The sequence below is a fragment of the Daphnia pulicaria genome, chromosome 1 (genome assembly GCF_021234035.1).
Source record: "Daphnia pulicaria isolate SC F1-1A chromosome 1, SC_F0-13Bv2, whole genome shotgun sequence".
Taxonomy (NCBI): Eukaryota; Metazoa; Arthropoda; class Branchiopoda; order Diplostraca; family Daphniidae; genus Daphnia; species Daphnia pulicaria.
In genome coordinates, this window is record NC_060913.1 from 15,434,546 (window position 1) to 15,447,325 (window position 12,780).

Consider the following 12,780-nt stretch of genomic DNA (forward strand, 5'->3'; position numbering starts at 1 on the left):
ATGGCAGTGTTGCAAACAAGGAAAGCTGTTTACTTTTTTCAAACAAGTCTTCAGTTTTATAAAGTTGTTATTCGTTTACGTTTTTATTAATCAAATCATGGAAATATTGAAGATATTTAGCTGCTGTAAATCAAAAAAATTACCCGTTAAAATAACCGATGAGAAACGTTCTCGAAAAGTTGGTGTAATTGTTTCTAGTTTGCTTGATTTGAAGAAAAAGTCGAATGATCTACTTCATGTAATAACGAACTCAGATGATTGGGATTCCCTCTTTATTGGTCTAGAAGACGGAACTGAAGTGTCCGATGACGATTACTTATTTTCCTTGCAAAATAATACATTGCTAATCATTTATGAAGCCAAACCTAGACAACCAGCTAAAATTCATTCTGCTGGTAAGTTCCTACTGAAAACTTGAAAAGCCTTTTTATTTATGCAGATGGTTTGTTTAAAATTATTCGAATAGGTATGCTACAAGAAGCAATGGAGAGATATTTGAAAGCTATTCATGATCTTCAAAATTTTAATGCTGAAGAAGTAGTAAAGTTTATTGAAGACAATAAGGATGAAAAACTGAAACTTACTTGGCAGTATGTTTCCAAACTCCCTTCAACAAAAAGCCACTTAAGTTCAATTTCAGAGCACCCAGAGTGGTTTAGTGGTAGGATAAGTTAAGAAAATAACTCTAATTGGCAAATAATTTTTATATATTTTATACATAGGTTGTAACAAACTAGTTACCACCAAAGAAGAATATTTTAGAAAATGTGCTCAAGGTAGGATACGAAGTTATTTGCGAGACGCCAGAAACAGACTTTCAAACAACAATCTTTCCCCCTGTCCAATTGACAAGTTTAAGAGCTGTTTGGAGAAGCAGAAATATTTTGCTTGCTACTTTGACAGAAAAGACAAAAGTCAAGATAAGTTGTGTGACTCTAAAGGGCAATTCCAGTGTCAGGGTCAATATAACAAAACTATTTGTGAAAGTAACCATCAGATCAATCCTTATGATAATGCTGAGAGCCGTGTCTTATTCAGCACCTGGAATCTTGATCACGTAATTGAAAGAGTAAAAATTTTATCCGATCTCTGTTTAAAAATACGTTGCAATAATGAATTTGACCATTTAAAATATTTTGACCTCCTCTTCTCAAAAAAGAATTTGAAACTTGTTCATAAAAACTGCCATGTTATTGGACCACATACTGAATGCCAAATTGTGTAGGTTGATTCTTAGCACTTGAATAAGATAATTTTATTAAATGTCCTCATATTGTACCCGAAACTTCAAAAGTTTAATAATCGTGCTTTAAATACATTGATGAGTTGATGGCTTATTCATTATTAGTGCAAATTATTTAAAGATTCGCTGAACGATATGCCCAACTAGTTTAAGAAAACTCTGATGAACCGTTGACGAAACTGGTCGAGGGGTGGTAGAGGCGACAGATGGGGAACGTAGACCTCTTTGCGCTTGCCTTCTTATCGATTCAACAAAACTGCCCAGCTCGGCACCAAGCTCTCGTTTAAGTAATTGTTTTTCTTGAGCGCAGAGTCGTGGGTCCAGGATGTACAACAGAGCTTGTGATAGGAGGAGTGACAACGACTGTTCCAGAACCATCGTTAAATGATTTCGCTGATTCGGCTGTTGATCCGGTTTGGATAGTATCCTTAAGGTATGAGAAGCAACAGCATTTAGGGTGCCAAAGCTCAGTGAGGGAGAAGCCTCAAGATGATCCAACGATGGCGTGCTGAAGCTAGGACTTAAATGTCGTTCCCATTTCGCTACGTCGATCCTAATGAGAAATATAAATCAAATCAATAAATAATTTCTTTTTAGAGTTATTCTATTATTTTACCCGTCTTCTGTCAAAAGGGCAGCAAGTGGGGGATTGTAGCAGTTGAGCATGGCCAATCCTTGAGAAACTAATTCCAAGAGTTGGGATTGCAATTCCATGACAGCAGGAGAAGGTTGAGTTGCTTCACTGTCTTTCCCCTAGAAAAATGAATCATTAAAAAAATCATTTGGATGAAAAGAATGATGAAAATACGTACATCGACAAAACTAGTGCCCATTATAGGACTGAGGGATCCAGCTCGGATTAAGTGCGCGATGCCATAGTAAACAGCTGAAGAAGCAGCTTGTAAAACTCCCTGCATGGAACCGGAATGCTGCAACCGCCAAGTTTGCTGGAAAACAGACAACTGTCGAAGTAGCGCCATGACATCGATGGCGAGGAGAAGATCGTCTTTACTCGGATGGCGAAGTTTTAGTAGTATGTTTGTGATGGGCTGTTGGTGGACACCAGCCAATGTCAGCGCTTGCTCAAGAAAAAAATGCCGTTGTCGACCTAACACAGTGGTGCACAATTGCAATCCTAATCGGTACACGGTAGGTTGAGCTTCGTAAATGGCTTCTAACGGCAGCCAAAGAGTTTGATCCAGTTGAAGCTGTGTCAAGACTGCACTGCCAGTGTCTGTTCTAGCCACGGCGAGAAGGACTGCCAAAGCAGTTTCGGCCACTTCCCAGCCCCGTCGATGATGTATGCAAAACTGGATGGTAGATATTAACGACTGGAGCAGAAACGTCTCTTGCATGGCGGACAAGTTTTGGGCAGCCGGGAGCAATTCGGTTAACAGAGATAGGCACAAGGCTGTAATACAGGTCGCCCTGGAATTGGGATTGTTGATTTCGGTAAGCAACAACTTCGGTAGTTGAATAAGACATGATTGAACACAAAGAGACACAGGGCGCATCCACGTAGATAATTTTTTGTCGGTATCAGTTTCACTTCGCAAACGTAAGGCGGAGACGGCACTCGTCAAAACAGCCACTTGAAATCGAGCTGGAAACGAGGTTAATTCTTTTTCAGCTACAACGACCAACAGTCGGCCAAGTCCAGATAGCATTTGACTGTTACTTTTCTTCTCAACTAACTGCAACATCCAGTTCAATTCGGCTAATTTACCTAACAGGGGAGAATGGTGGCCGCTCTCGGCCCGTCCAATAAGGGACTCGAGTACATCAGTGGAGATTTTGGCACGAGTACCAACTTCGGTTGCTGGGCCGTAATGGGCAAGCATTACTAGAAAGTCCGACCATCCAGATAGGAGGAAATCCAAGCTCGTTTTATCTTTTCCGGCAGGTGATGAAGACGAAGGTAAACTGTTAAGCACCAAATCAGACCAATCTGTCAAATGGGAGGGCAGTTGATTGAGGACCGTCTGCAATTCAGCATTAACTTTCTTTCCACACGTGTTGTAGAGTTCAATAGCCAAAATTTGGAAAAGAAGGGCTATCCGCTTCAATTCCGGATCCTTATCGGAAGTAAGGAGGGGTAGACAAAGTTGTGGCCAGAAATTCGGTTGTTCCTTGAAGTACTCGATAGCCGGGGAGCATCGCTGAAACCAGAATTGGTGTACAAGTTCTAAAGCTTCTAATTCCTTCGACTCCAACAAAAGGCGAGTGACGGCTCTAAAGCACCGGTCATCCCCGTTGACCAACATATGCATCAATCCTGGTTGGGAGGCAACAGAGTCGGTCATCAAGCGGAGAATGTTGCGTATTAGTCCGGCATCTTCCAAATTCGATTCGAGGGAATCCAGCCAAGTATTGCGTATGAGGGAGGCATCATGCCCAAGGCAGGCCAGCAAAGAGACGTTTTTCCAGCGATTAGCGCATGATTTTAACACTTTTAGTGCTAGTGTGGCCAATCGCAGGTCAAAGCGGTAAAAGATGTAATGGGCTAATACGGTGGTAAAGTGTTGTCCAGCGCTACTTGGGCTAGATAGTAGGGTCTCTAAAGGCGACATCCTTCCAGCGGCTTCACGATCGTTGAGTAGCACGTTGAGAATGGAGAGTGACAGGCGAATGTGGCGTAGTAGTACCTGTCCGTGTCCTTCACGGTCTTCCCAATCCGTTTGCTTAATCAACTGCATTTCGGCCAGCGCTGAACCAAACGCCGCAATCGTCACAACGCTCTCCGCCTCTCCTCTCGGTGAATCCAGCAAGATGCGGGCGCACATCTGGCGCACCTGATTCGACGAATCCGTTTGCAAGAGGAGATGGAGCCAGTTGAGTGAGATGCCAATCATCAAGTCTCGTTGTCCTAAACTGACATATTGTCTAGTCAGCAAGAATGGTAGAACTTCTCGGAGAATGAACAAATTGCAAGGCACAGCAACTCTCTCATCTGCCAAATCCGCCTACAATGGTAATAAAAATTAATTCATTTGAATTAAAATGATAATGACTGCAGAATTTTACCTGGATGAAAGCCGAGGTTAATTTCACGAAGGCGGCAGTCAAAGGGTAAGATCCTTGGGAACACTCAACTCCGGCCAATACGGTGCCAATCACGCCAGGCAAGATTTCACTGCCGGTAACAACGGATGGCAACTGACGGTCAACTGAAGGAAGTACGGAAGTGCTGAATAATTTCCCCGCCACATCCGAAGCGTTTGATTTTGTAACAGCGGCGGCGAGGCATTTAAGGGAATTGGCCAACAGCTCGTGGGTGGCAATGGAGAGTGGACCAAAACGTTCGACTAACGAGAGGATGAGTTGTCTGAACTTGCCAGCGTATATTGGTGCCAGATTATCCAGCTGAGGAAAAATCAGCTCCAAGAAGCTCAAAACTTGTTGAACTCGTGTTATCGTGTCAAATTTAACGGCCGACAACCCGAAAGATGCCTTCGATTGAAAAATTTAGTTACTTCAGCATGTGTCATTTTTCCTCGCAAGATAAAAAAATATTTCTCGATTCACCTGTTGGAGCAGCATCTGAATTTCAGTAAGAGCAACTTCGTAGAAGTTGACCTTCACTTGCCAGCGGATGTATTTGCCATCGACACTGCCCATGGCTCCGCGTGGTAATAGCACTTCTTTGCATCCAACATTTTTGTAAGGGTAATGCGTTTGGAGCAAGACGACTACACCTGCAGTAGTCCATTTTAACGATGAATCGGGTATGTTTTCAATCGGTTCCATAAAATTGGGAAGCTCTTGGATCTCTCGACAAATCTACAAATGAATAATTGATGTCATTTAAAAATAAGTAATTTTTTATTTAATTTGGTAAATAAAGTCAAACCTTGATTTTATTCTCGTTTGAATAATGAGCGGCGGCTTTGGAAAGTTCCAACAAAGCAACCATTTCTAAAGGGAACTGGCTCACTGTTTCGCTCCAAACAAAATTTAGTCCTTGATCGGGTGTCCAGAAATTTTCGGCAGCACGAGAACTTCCACGAAGTACACTACAGGTTGCTGAACGCAAATCCGCTTGGCTAGCCAGCCTTTCCGTGTCGAAACTACTGACTAATACTGCAAGGAGATTGTTCAAAGTTCGACAAACTGTCTCACGTAGAGTGGATTCGCCCTGAAAGATTTTAAACAAATTAAAAAAGATTCACAATGATAGATCGACGGATAATTATACCTGGAAAATGGTGTCATTTCCGATATCAGCAATTATTTTTAACGCCCTCTGCTCAATTGCTTTTTCGCCAAACTGCTGAAATTTAGACCCACTGATAGGGGTTTCCGACGTATAATGATTTAGCATCCAAGCAAGGAGCAGTGGAGAGTACTCTGCAATATTAGATATTCTTTCCAATTCCTCTTCAATTGCTGTATTCTTCAGTCTGAAAGCTTGAAAACTGAAGAAAAGTCAAAATGAGGCAAAATATATTGACTGAGTAAAATGGAACTTACTTATCTTTCGACTGAACAACTTTCACCAAAAGTGCAGCTTGCATGTGCCAAACACTATGAAAACTTTCTTCCATATCACAAGAGAGTTTGCCACAAGTTGACAGGATTTCTAAAAAGTCTTCGGCATCTAGGCTGTGAATCTCTGAATAGTGCATCAAGCACTGGAGGACTAAAAGAATTTCTTGTGAATGTGAACTCCACCACAATTTAATCATTGCTGGTGTGACAAGTCCAGACTGCTGAGGAGGATTGCTTTTACTGAGCATCTTCAGTTGAGTCAGGAGAGATTTCTTCAATTCACCTTTACTGTTGTAAGCTTCTAGAAACCCTTCAAAGATGTTGGAGTATGGATGTGTGTTGTGAGCTTTTTTTATAAGAAACTCTATGCAATGCAGAAGGTAGAGCCTTTCTTTCTGATAAAACTGACAGAGTTCAGCTAAAAGTCCAGGATGAATATGCTTGTTTTTTAAGAGACTTTCAAACTGGTCTGCAGTTCCACGATACTCATTTTTTCTGTAGCTGTCTAGTAATTCAGATGTATCTTCTGCTTTCAATTGAATGGCATGGCCAAGAATAGTGGAAAACGTATTGGTTGCGAGACTAGAATCTTCCCCTCTTGTCCTGAAGTGTTGCAACCCAGAAATGAGCCAGTCTTTAGCACCTTCAACAAATGGGCCAACAACATCAAGTGATGAAGGTTGGTTGGTACCAGACAAAATAGACCATAACGTTTTCATGTGCCTAAGAGAGAACCGGGAAATGAGTAAAGCATTAAACATAAAGATACAAACGTAATATCACATACTTGCTCTTTTCCATTTCTAGAAGAGATTGATCGTGTATATTTCGTGTTCAGAACTCAGAAAAAATTTTATTTATCATATGGTTTTCTTTGTGATTCAAATCTTAATGCAAACGACGGATTCAACGACTACACTGCACTGGAACAGTTGAACACACTTTCAAAAAAGCGTCGTCTGCAGGTGGACTATTCTTAAGCTTCTGTAACCGACGCCAGGTGACTGATGGATTACACGCCATTGCGGTAAAAACTAAAAAGGCAAATGCAATCAAATCACTATATTAATTTGATAGTTTTATAACCAGAATAATTTAGGTTATTTTCATTACGGCATGAAACGAACTGCCACACATAAATAAAAGCGATCCGAGAAGGTGCATGAATGAAGTCAAAGTGGATGCAGCGAAATTCAACTTTAAACAAATGTATTTTCCATTTACTGCATATAACGTTAATGTCGCTAACGCGGTCGGAAGATACAATTTGTTGAGTCGTGTTAGAACTGTCTATAAGGCGTTAATGTATTTGAAACAGCGCCCCGTTTGTTCCAAGCCTATTACGTGATCATCTTAGGCCGAAATCATTCGGATGTCTGTCGCTTGCTGGGCAGATGGTGTTTGTTGAGGTCTTCCTCAAGTGCACTGATTAAAAACACACAACAACTTGGTGCTGTTTGCATCCCTCCATTTGAAAAAGGCGCCTGTATTGCTGTGCCTGTCCTTGTTTTATTAAAATATGCATATTCTTCATTTGTTATTAAGTATTACGCAAGATGGGTGTAATTATTTACAAAATTGGATTTTTGATGAACGAACTTTACATTTCATTGCATGTCGGGTTGGTGACGGACTGGGCAAAAATTGTAATCTGATTGAGCGGGATATCATTCACAGTTGAGATGATCTACTACCACTATTTGCATTCCGTATTGCGATTCGCTTTTAGAGATTATTTGATTTTCTCGGTTATTGATCGTCTCATGATGTGCAGAATACCATGCATTATCATTATCACAATATGCCATACAGAATTAAGATGATCTGGAAATTGATGAAATTTCAATACCGTTTCAAATTTCATAGATTGTTTTAATTCATATTGAATATTTTAGTGATACATGAGAACTTAAAAATTAATTATTAAGTATGCTATTTAAACCAATATTGAGAGTCATTCGCGATAAGGAAATATATCGACGAATTTTTATCGCCAAAGACTGTAATTACATATCAAATTATTATCAATTAAAAATTTGCAGCGCTATCTCTAGATTGATAATGTTCATTATTCAAAATCCTGATCTTTTTTATTATGCGCCATTAATCGAATCAACTGATTTCACAATTGATTACCCAAATCATCGTAAAAGATACTTGCGCTGCTGGCTTCCCGCTTAATGTTTCTAAAACCCAATATGATTTATTTGAAAAAGCCGCCTGTATTTTTGTGCGTGTTCTTATTCGATTTTGATATGCAGATATTTCACTTTTTTATAAAGTATTACGCAAAACGGGTATTATTATTTTCACAATAGAACTTTTTAAAAATGAACTTTAAATTTCATTGTAACTCGGATTGCTGACGAACTGCGCAGCAATTAATAAATTACATTAAAGAGGAAACATCGATAGTTGTTGTGCGCCAATTACACCATTGGCAATTTGAAGGAAGATTTATTAAGTTTCAACTTCATGTTATAGCGATAGAATCCATCGGATCACTATATTTTAAATGATGAGATAGAGATAATTGAAAATATTAATCGCAATTCAATCTTTATTCTATCTTTACTTTAAAATTAGTGATTCATGAGAATTACTGTTGACTTTATCTGGAAAAGCCAGTAAATTTAAGTAGCTCCGAAAGATAACTGTGATGAGGCAAAAAGCTTGACGATTACGTAGTGCTAACAGTTTACAAATTAAATGTTAAATTTCTCTCAAATTATAACTGGCTACTCTATTTCCAGATTGATAATGTTCATTATTCCAATTATTCAATGTCTGTTTTATATTAATCGAATGAATTGATATCGCGATTTATCTAGAAAATTTCCTATTTCTTCCATAGCAAAATAAACCTTCTGCTTTGCCGCCACTTTGCTCAACGCAGCCGAAAACTGAAAATGAAAAAAAGTTGCCGATTCCACGAAAAGTGCGTCGCGGTATTCCCGACTGTTTGCAAATAACTTTGACCCCGGCCCTAGTCTGGGTTTTTATAGATGACCAAACGAGCGAGTCTAGTTACATTTGTTCTAATGGGCAAGTCTCTAGACTTTTCCAGCAGCTTTTTCCTTTCACTCTTTCCTGTGTTGTGTGTGTTTGTATACTGACACACAGCAGAGGCTCACCTCATTGACGCTGAGCTCTGCGTGCACGAACGGACGGCTAATGATTTGATTGGACCTTTTTTATTTCCGAAAGCCGATGGCGGGGGGAGGCCGGTCGATATCTTCGCCGGTTATTTGTGACCCATAGCAGCCCGCCCGTCTCGGCACGCGCTCTCCTCAAACCGTTGATGAACTAACAATATACTATATAGTCTATAGCTTATCAAACTCAACTGCTTTTTTCTAGATCGGAATCCTGCTGTGGCTGCCCAGCATCACGTCCCTCCGTTTATTTCGCCTCACTGTATAGGTCCCATTTTATTAGCCGGAATAATCGAGCGACTCCACGGATGTGATTGTTTTGAAACAGTTGAACACACTTTCAAAAAAAAAACGTCGTCTGTAGGTGGACTATTCATAACTCATAAGCTTCTGTAACCGACGCCAGGTGACAGGATTACGCACCATTGCGGTAAAATTGCAAATCACTATAATCAATCCCTTATTAATTAATAATTCTTTATTTCATAACCAGAATCATTTAGGCTATTTTCGGAACGGCACGAAAATGCCACACAGCGACTTAAAAAAAGGAAACCGATCCGAGAAAGGTGCTTGAATGAAGTCAAAGTGGAAACAACTATAAATTCAACTTAACAACAAATGTATTTTCAAGGTTTGATCATATCAAAACGCCAGATCGAACGAACTTTTGGCATGGAATGACAAATAATTTATCCATTTTGATTAACACGATGAAATTTTTCGGAAGACCTGATTTGCCATGAAGTTTTGGAAACGCTGGGAGTAAAAAGCAGGATGGTGAACCGATATCGAATCCTATATAATTCACAAATGAAGAGTTAAGCCATTCGCCCTTTTCCAAAAAAAATTTATTTAAAGCCAAACGTACTCCATCGTGAATGGTTGCCTTTAGCGCATGTTCAATTTTTTTCGCCAGTCGATAGTTCTGCAAAATGTCGATGATGCCTAGAAACACAATCAATCTTTCGCCCTTGGCGTTACGAGCTGGTATCCCGTCAAGTCTGTTTAGTTGCCAAATTGAAAGAAAACCCCATAAATATATTAAATAATCTGTTATGTGGAAAATTGAAAAGCCTTAAATAGTTACCGACTATAATCTCCCTTGCCACTGATGGGTTCATTTCTCATCTGGATACTTTCTAGCGTAGTTGAATGGGCCACTAGTTTTCGGCGACTGACGATGGAACCCTTTCGAAGAATAATTGACGATTGACTAGTTTTGGCTGTCCGAAACGAAGTTTTAGTTCCCGCACTGTTTTCTCCATCAATCGAATTGTTTTGCCCATGCTCGGCATCCTCTTTAGCCGCCGAATCGAGATTGTGGATGGCAACCAAAAGACTATAGTCCATTATTTTGAAGCTTTCCAAAACACGGCAGTCTCGCTGGATGGAATTAATCAGTGCGTTGTATATCTCCGCTTCCAGCAGGATCCCACCTGGATGAACTTCCATGAAATCCAAATCCTTAAATGTGGGGACGGATTTACTCCGTTCTTCCGGCGATGCCTGTACAGAAATAATTAGTGATGAAATTCTAAAATGTTCATTATTATAGAGATTATAACATTCATATTTTGTTTCACCTTTCTGTTGAAGGTAGAACCCTTAAGATCATATTTCTCGTGGAGTTTTATTGAAGACGGCAGTAAGTTGTTCATTACTACCATCCGCATGTGCTTGGCGTTACAAATGTAAGAGTAGAAACCGAAAAATTTTGGCAACAGCGTCCTGGGATTCTGATTGAGGTTCTGTAACAAATGCCGACAGTGTTTTACTTTCATACATGTCTATCACATTACAATTTCAAATTTTTATTAAGTAGTACCATATTATAACCAGGAAGCAATTTCTGAAGAAAATTTCCTTCTTGGTATTGTACAGTTTTGATGATGAACTCATCGTCGGCTGACACGTAGAAAATTGATCCACTTGCTCCCGAATTGCCCAACTCTCTTAACGGCTGATTGCACAGCGATAGCTGTTCAAACAAAAAATGTTGCCATTTCAAATGGCGGGGCTTTTAAAAGAAAAAAAAAAAAACTTTGGTCCATTTTTCTTACCAGAAATTCTTGGGGATGAATGCAGAAGAGATTACGGAAATAGTGAAAAGCAACGGGAGCGAATGACTCGAAACGAAAGTCAGAGTATCGATGCGCATCGGGGATTTGCTCTGATCCTTGGAAAGAAAAATATTGTGACTCGATGGTTTTGAAATCTTGCATCAGGATATCTCTTTCCGGTTTTTCTGACCGTCCTCTAACTGCATGGCGCAGACCCAATTGAATGGAATACATTATATTCCAAGAGTTTATCTATTATTTAAAAAATATATATATATATCAAATCAAAAATGTTGTTATTTTTTTAAATGGAAATTCAAGTTCCTCCTCACCTTTTTAGAAGTCAGTTCATCATTCTCTGAGTGGCCGAGTGTCTTATCCTGATCCGTTGTTAATTTTTCGTCATTTTTTCCCGCGGTATGATCTTCTTTCACCTGAATGAAACGCAAACCAATTTTTATTCACGCACTGTACAAAATAATTAAATTAGCAAACCTCAAGTGATCTGTTTTTTACCAAAACAAAATCTTTCAAATCGTCATCTTCGGTATCGCAGTCGCTAACAGAGTGTGCAGATGGAGGAACCAACAGTTGCGACGACTCCTCTGGCGAAGGTAAACTGCTGCCGGATTCGTGTAGTCGATGACTTTGTTTTGGAGAATCACTTTCCTGCTCCAAATCAACATGTTCCTCTATTAAATCGGATAATTTCCCCCTTCGAGTTGTCGGTCGTCGTTCTGCTATGGTCGTAACCACACCCAGTTCGAACGGTGTAAAGGTTTTGTGCATTTTTCACTTTCGAATGGATATCTCAGATAAACTTTAGGTTGAAATATGTTTAATACACACATAGACACATGCACGTTATCATCTCCACCCTGATTCCAAGCAGTAAGTAAACTTGAGTGAGGTAAAAACCAGCCGAGTCTGTACTATACATCTTGCTAGTGTACCCAATTTTCAGCTGTGGCAAATAATGTTTACGAGTGAATGTATGTCGACGAGGTAGACCACTACCGACGACGTATTTCCGTTTCCCGACCGTTTGCCTACAACTTCCTGACGTGAAAAAATGTTTTCCAGCATTTTGACCTTCTTAAAGTGAAAACCGCACAACGGAAGTGTCTTTGCTCAGCATAGAAAAATCTAAATAGAAACCGGAAGTTCTGGTGAGTGAATTTTTAGCTGAGTTTTTAGTAGACTTGTAATGATAATGCTCCCTGTTGAATTCGATCACAAGAAAGGCTTAAGGTCAACAATAACTTGGCGGCAATTCAAAATTTCGAGTTTGACGTCACTCGGCTTTATAGTGACGTTCACTGTAATCATTTTTTCGCATTTTTTCAGCTAATGAAGTTGAAGATGTTTCTCAAATTTCCGTATTATCGTATTATTTATTGCTTTCTTCTTAGTAATTGTGACTATATGGTAATGTATAATTAGTGTTATCTAATATGTTCTGTACAAAATACTGTGAATAACCAAATACAAGCGCTGCGCATATTCTACCGCGTTCCGCAGCAAACCAGAAATGTGTCGTAGTTTGATACAGTACCCACCAAACTATTAGGTACACCCCCCTATTTTCAATGCATTCTTATGGCACTACGTGTCCTAGAAAAATGCAATAACTCTTGAACCGCTTGGGCCAGATTTTTTTCCTTTTGGCCCTGAGTAGATCTAATGATGATCTACATTTTTTCTACACATGAAGTTGTCGTAGGATTAACCCCCACGGCGCTACGGTATCGTTCAGTTTATTAGGTACACCCGTTTTCCCCCCATATGCGCCGTGTTAAATACGGCGTTTTCCAAAATTTACAAAAAATAC

At 39.7% G+C, this 12,780-nt stretch overlaps 3 protein-coding genes across 4 annotated transcripts; 1 reads left to right on the forward strand and 2 right to left on the reverse strand.

Moving 5' to 3' along the window:
- The first annotated feature begins 23 nt into the window (after positions 1–23).
- On the forward strand, positions 24–1,339 carry LOC124321164 (DNA fragmentation factor subunit beta-like). Its single transcript, XM_046784074.1, has 3 exons — positions 24–395; positions 467–661; positions 723–1,339. Exons 1-3 carry the CDS (start codon positions 98–100, stop codon positions 1,223–1,225), a joined length of 996 nt encoding a protein of 331 aa, XP_046640030.1. The 5' UTR covers positions 24–97; the 3' UTR covers positions 1,226–1,339.
- Positions 1,241–6,679, reverse strand: LOC124321162 (nucleoporin NUP188-like). Its single transcript, XM_046784073.1, has 9 exons — positions 6,519–6,679; positions 5,714–6,454; positions 5,439–5,658; positions 5,094–5,378; positions 4,769–5,023; positions 4,268–4,693; positions 2,056–4,206; positions 1,860–1,996; positions 1,241–1,796 (listed from the first exon to the last, which is right to left on the reverse strand). The coding sequence occupies exons 1-9, from the start codon at positions 6,530–6,532 to the stop codon at positions 1,355–1,357; spliced, it is 4,671 nt and encodes a 1,556-aa protein (XP_046640029.1). The 5' UTR covers positions 6,533–6,679; the 3' UTR covers positions 1,241–1,354.
- A 2,812-nt stretch (positions 6,680–9,491) lies between these two features.
- On the reverse strand, positions 9,492–12,492 carry LOC124320829 (phosphatidylinositol 4-phosphate 5-kinase type-1 alpha-like). Of its 2 annotated transcripts, none has more exons than XM_046783729.1 (8): positions 11,466–12,492; positions 11,282–11,383; positions 10,950–11,201; positions 10,715–10,867; positions 10,473–10,637; positions 9,977–10,395; positions 9,758–9,890; positions 9,492–9,684 (listed from the first exon to the last, which is right to left on the reverse strand). In XM_046783729.1, the coding sequence occupies exons 1-8, from the start codon at positions 11,736–11,738 to the stop codon at positions 9,592–9,594; spliced, it is 1,590 nt and encodes a 529-aa protein (XP_046639685.1). In that variant the 5' UTR covers positions 11,739–12,492; the 3' UTR covers positions 9,492–9,591. The 2 variants fall into 2 exon arrangements, with proteins under 2 accessions (XP_046639685.1, XP_046639684.1); XM_046783728.1 differs by having other exon boundaries at positions 11,445–12,492.
- Positions 12,493–12,780: the final 288 nt, after the last annotated feature.

Excerpts from the sequence above, each read along its gene's own strand:
- LOC124321164 (XM_046784074.1), top strand. The coding sequence starts at position 98 with ATGGAAATATTGAAGATATTTAGCTGCTGTAAATCAAAAAAATTACCC. Across the intron at positions 396-466 it reads AGCTAAAATTCATTCTGCTG|GTATGCTACAAGAAGCAATG; the intron begins GTAAGTTCCTAC and ends TTATTCGAATAG. Across the intron at positions 662-722 it reads GCACCCAGAGTGGTTTAGTG|GTTGTAACAAACTAGTTACC; the intron begins GTAGGATAAGTT and ends TTTTATACATAG.
- LOC124320829 (XM_046783728.1), bottom strand. The coding sequence starts at position 11,738 with ATGCACAAAACCTTTACACCGTTCGAACTGGGTGTGGTTACGACCATA. Across the intron at positions 11,384-11,444 it reads TAAAAAACAGATCACTTGAG|GTGAAAGAAGATCATACCGC; the intron begins GTTTGCTAATTT and ends CGTTTCATTCAG. Across the intron at positions 10,638-10,714 it reads TGCTTCCTGGTTATAATATG|AACCTCAATCAGAATCCCAG; the intron begins GTACTACTTAAT and ends CATTTGTTACAG.
- LOC124321162 (XM_046784073.1), bottom strand. Across the intron at positions 5,024-5,093 it reads CAAACGAGAATAAAATCAAG|ATTTGTCGAGAGATCCAAGA; the intron begins GTTTGACTTTAT and ends ATTCATTTGTAG. Across the intron at positions 1,997-2,055 it reads TGGGCACTAGTTTTGTCGAT|GGGAAAGACAGTGAAGCAAC; the intron begins GTACGTATTTTC and ends TCATTTTTCTAG.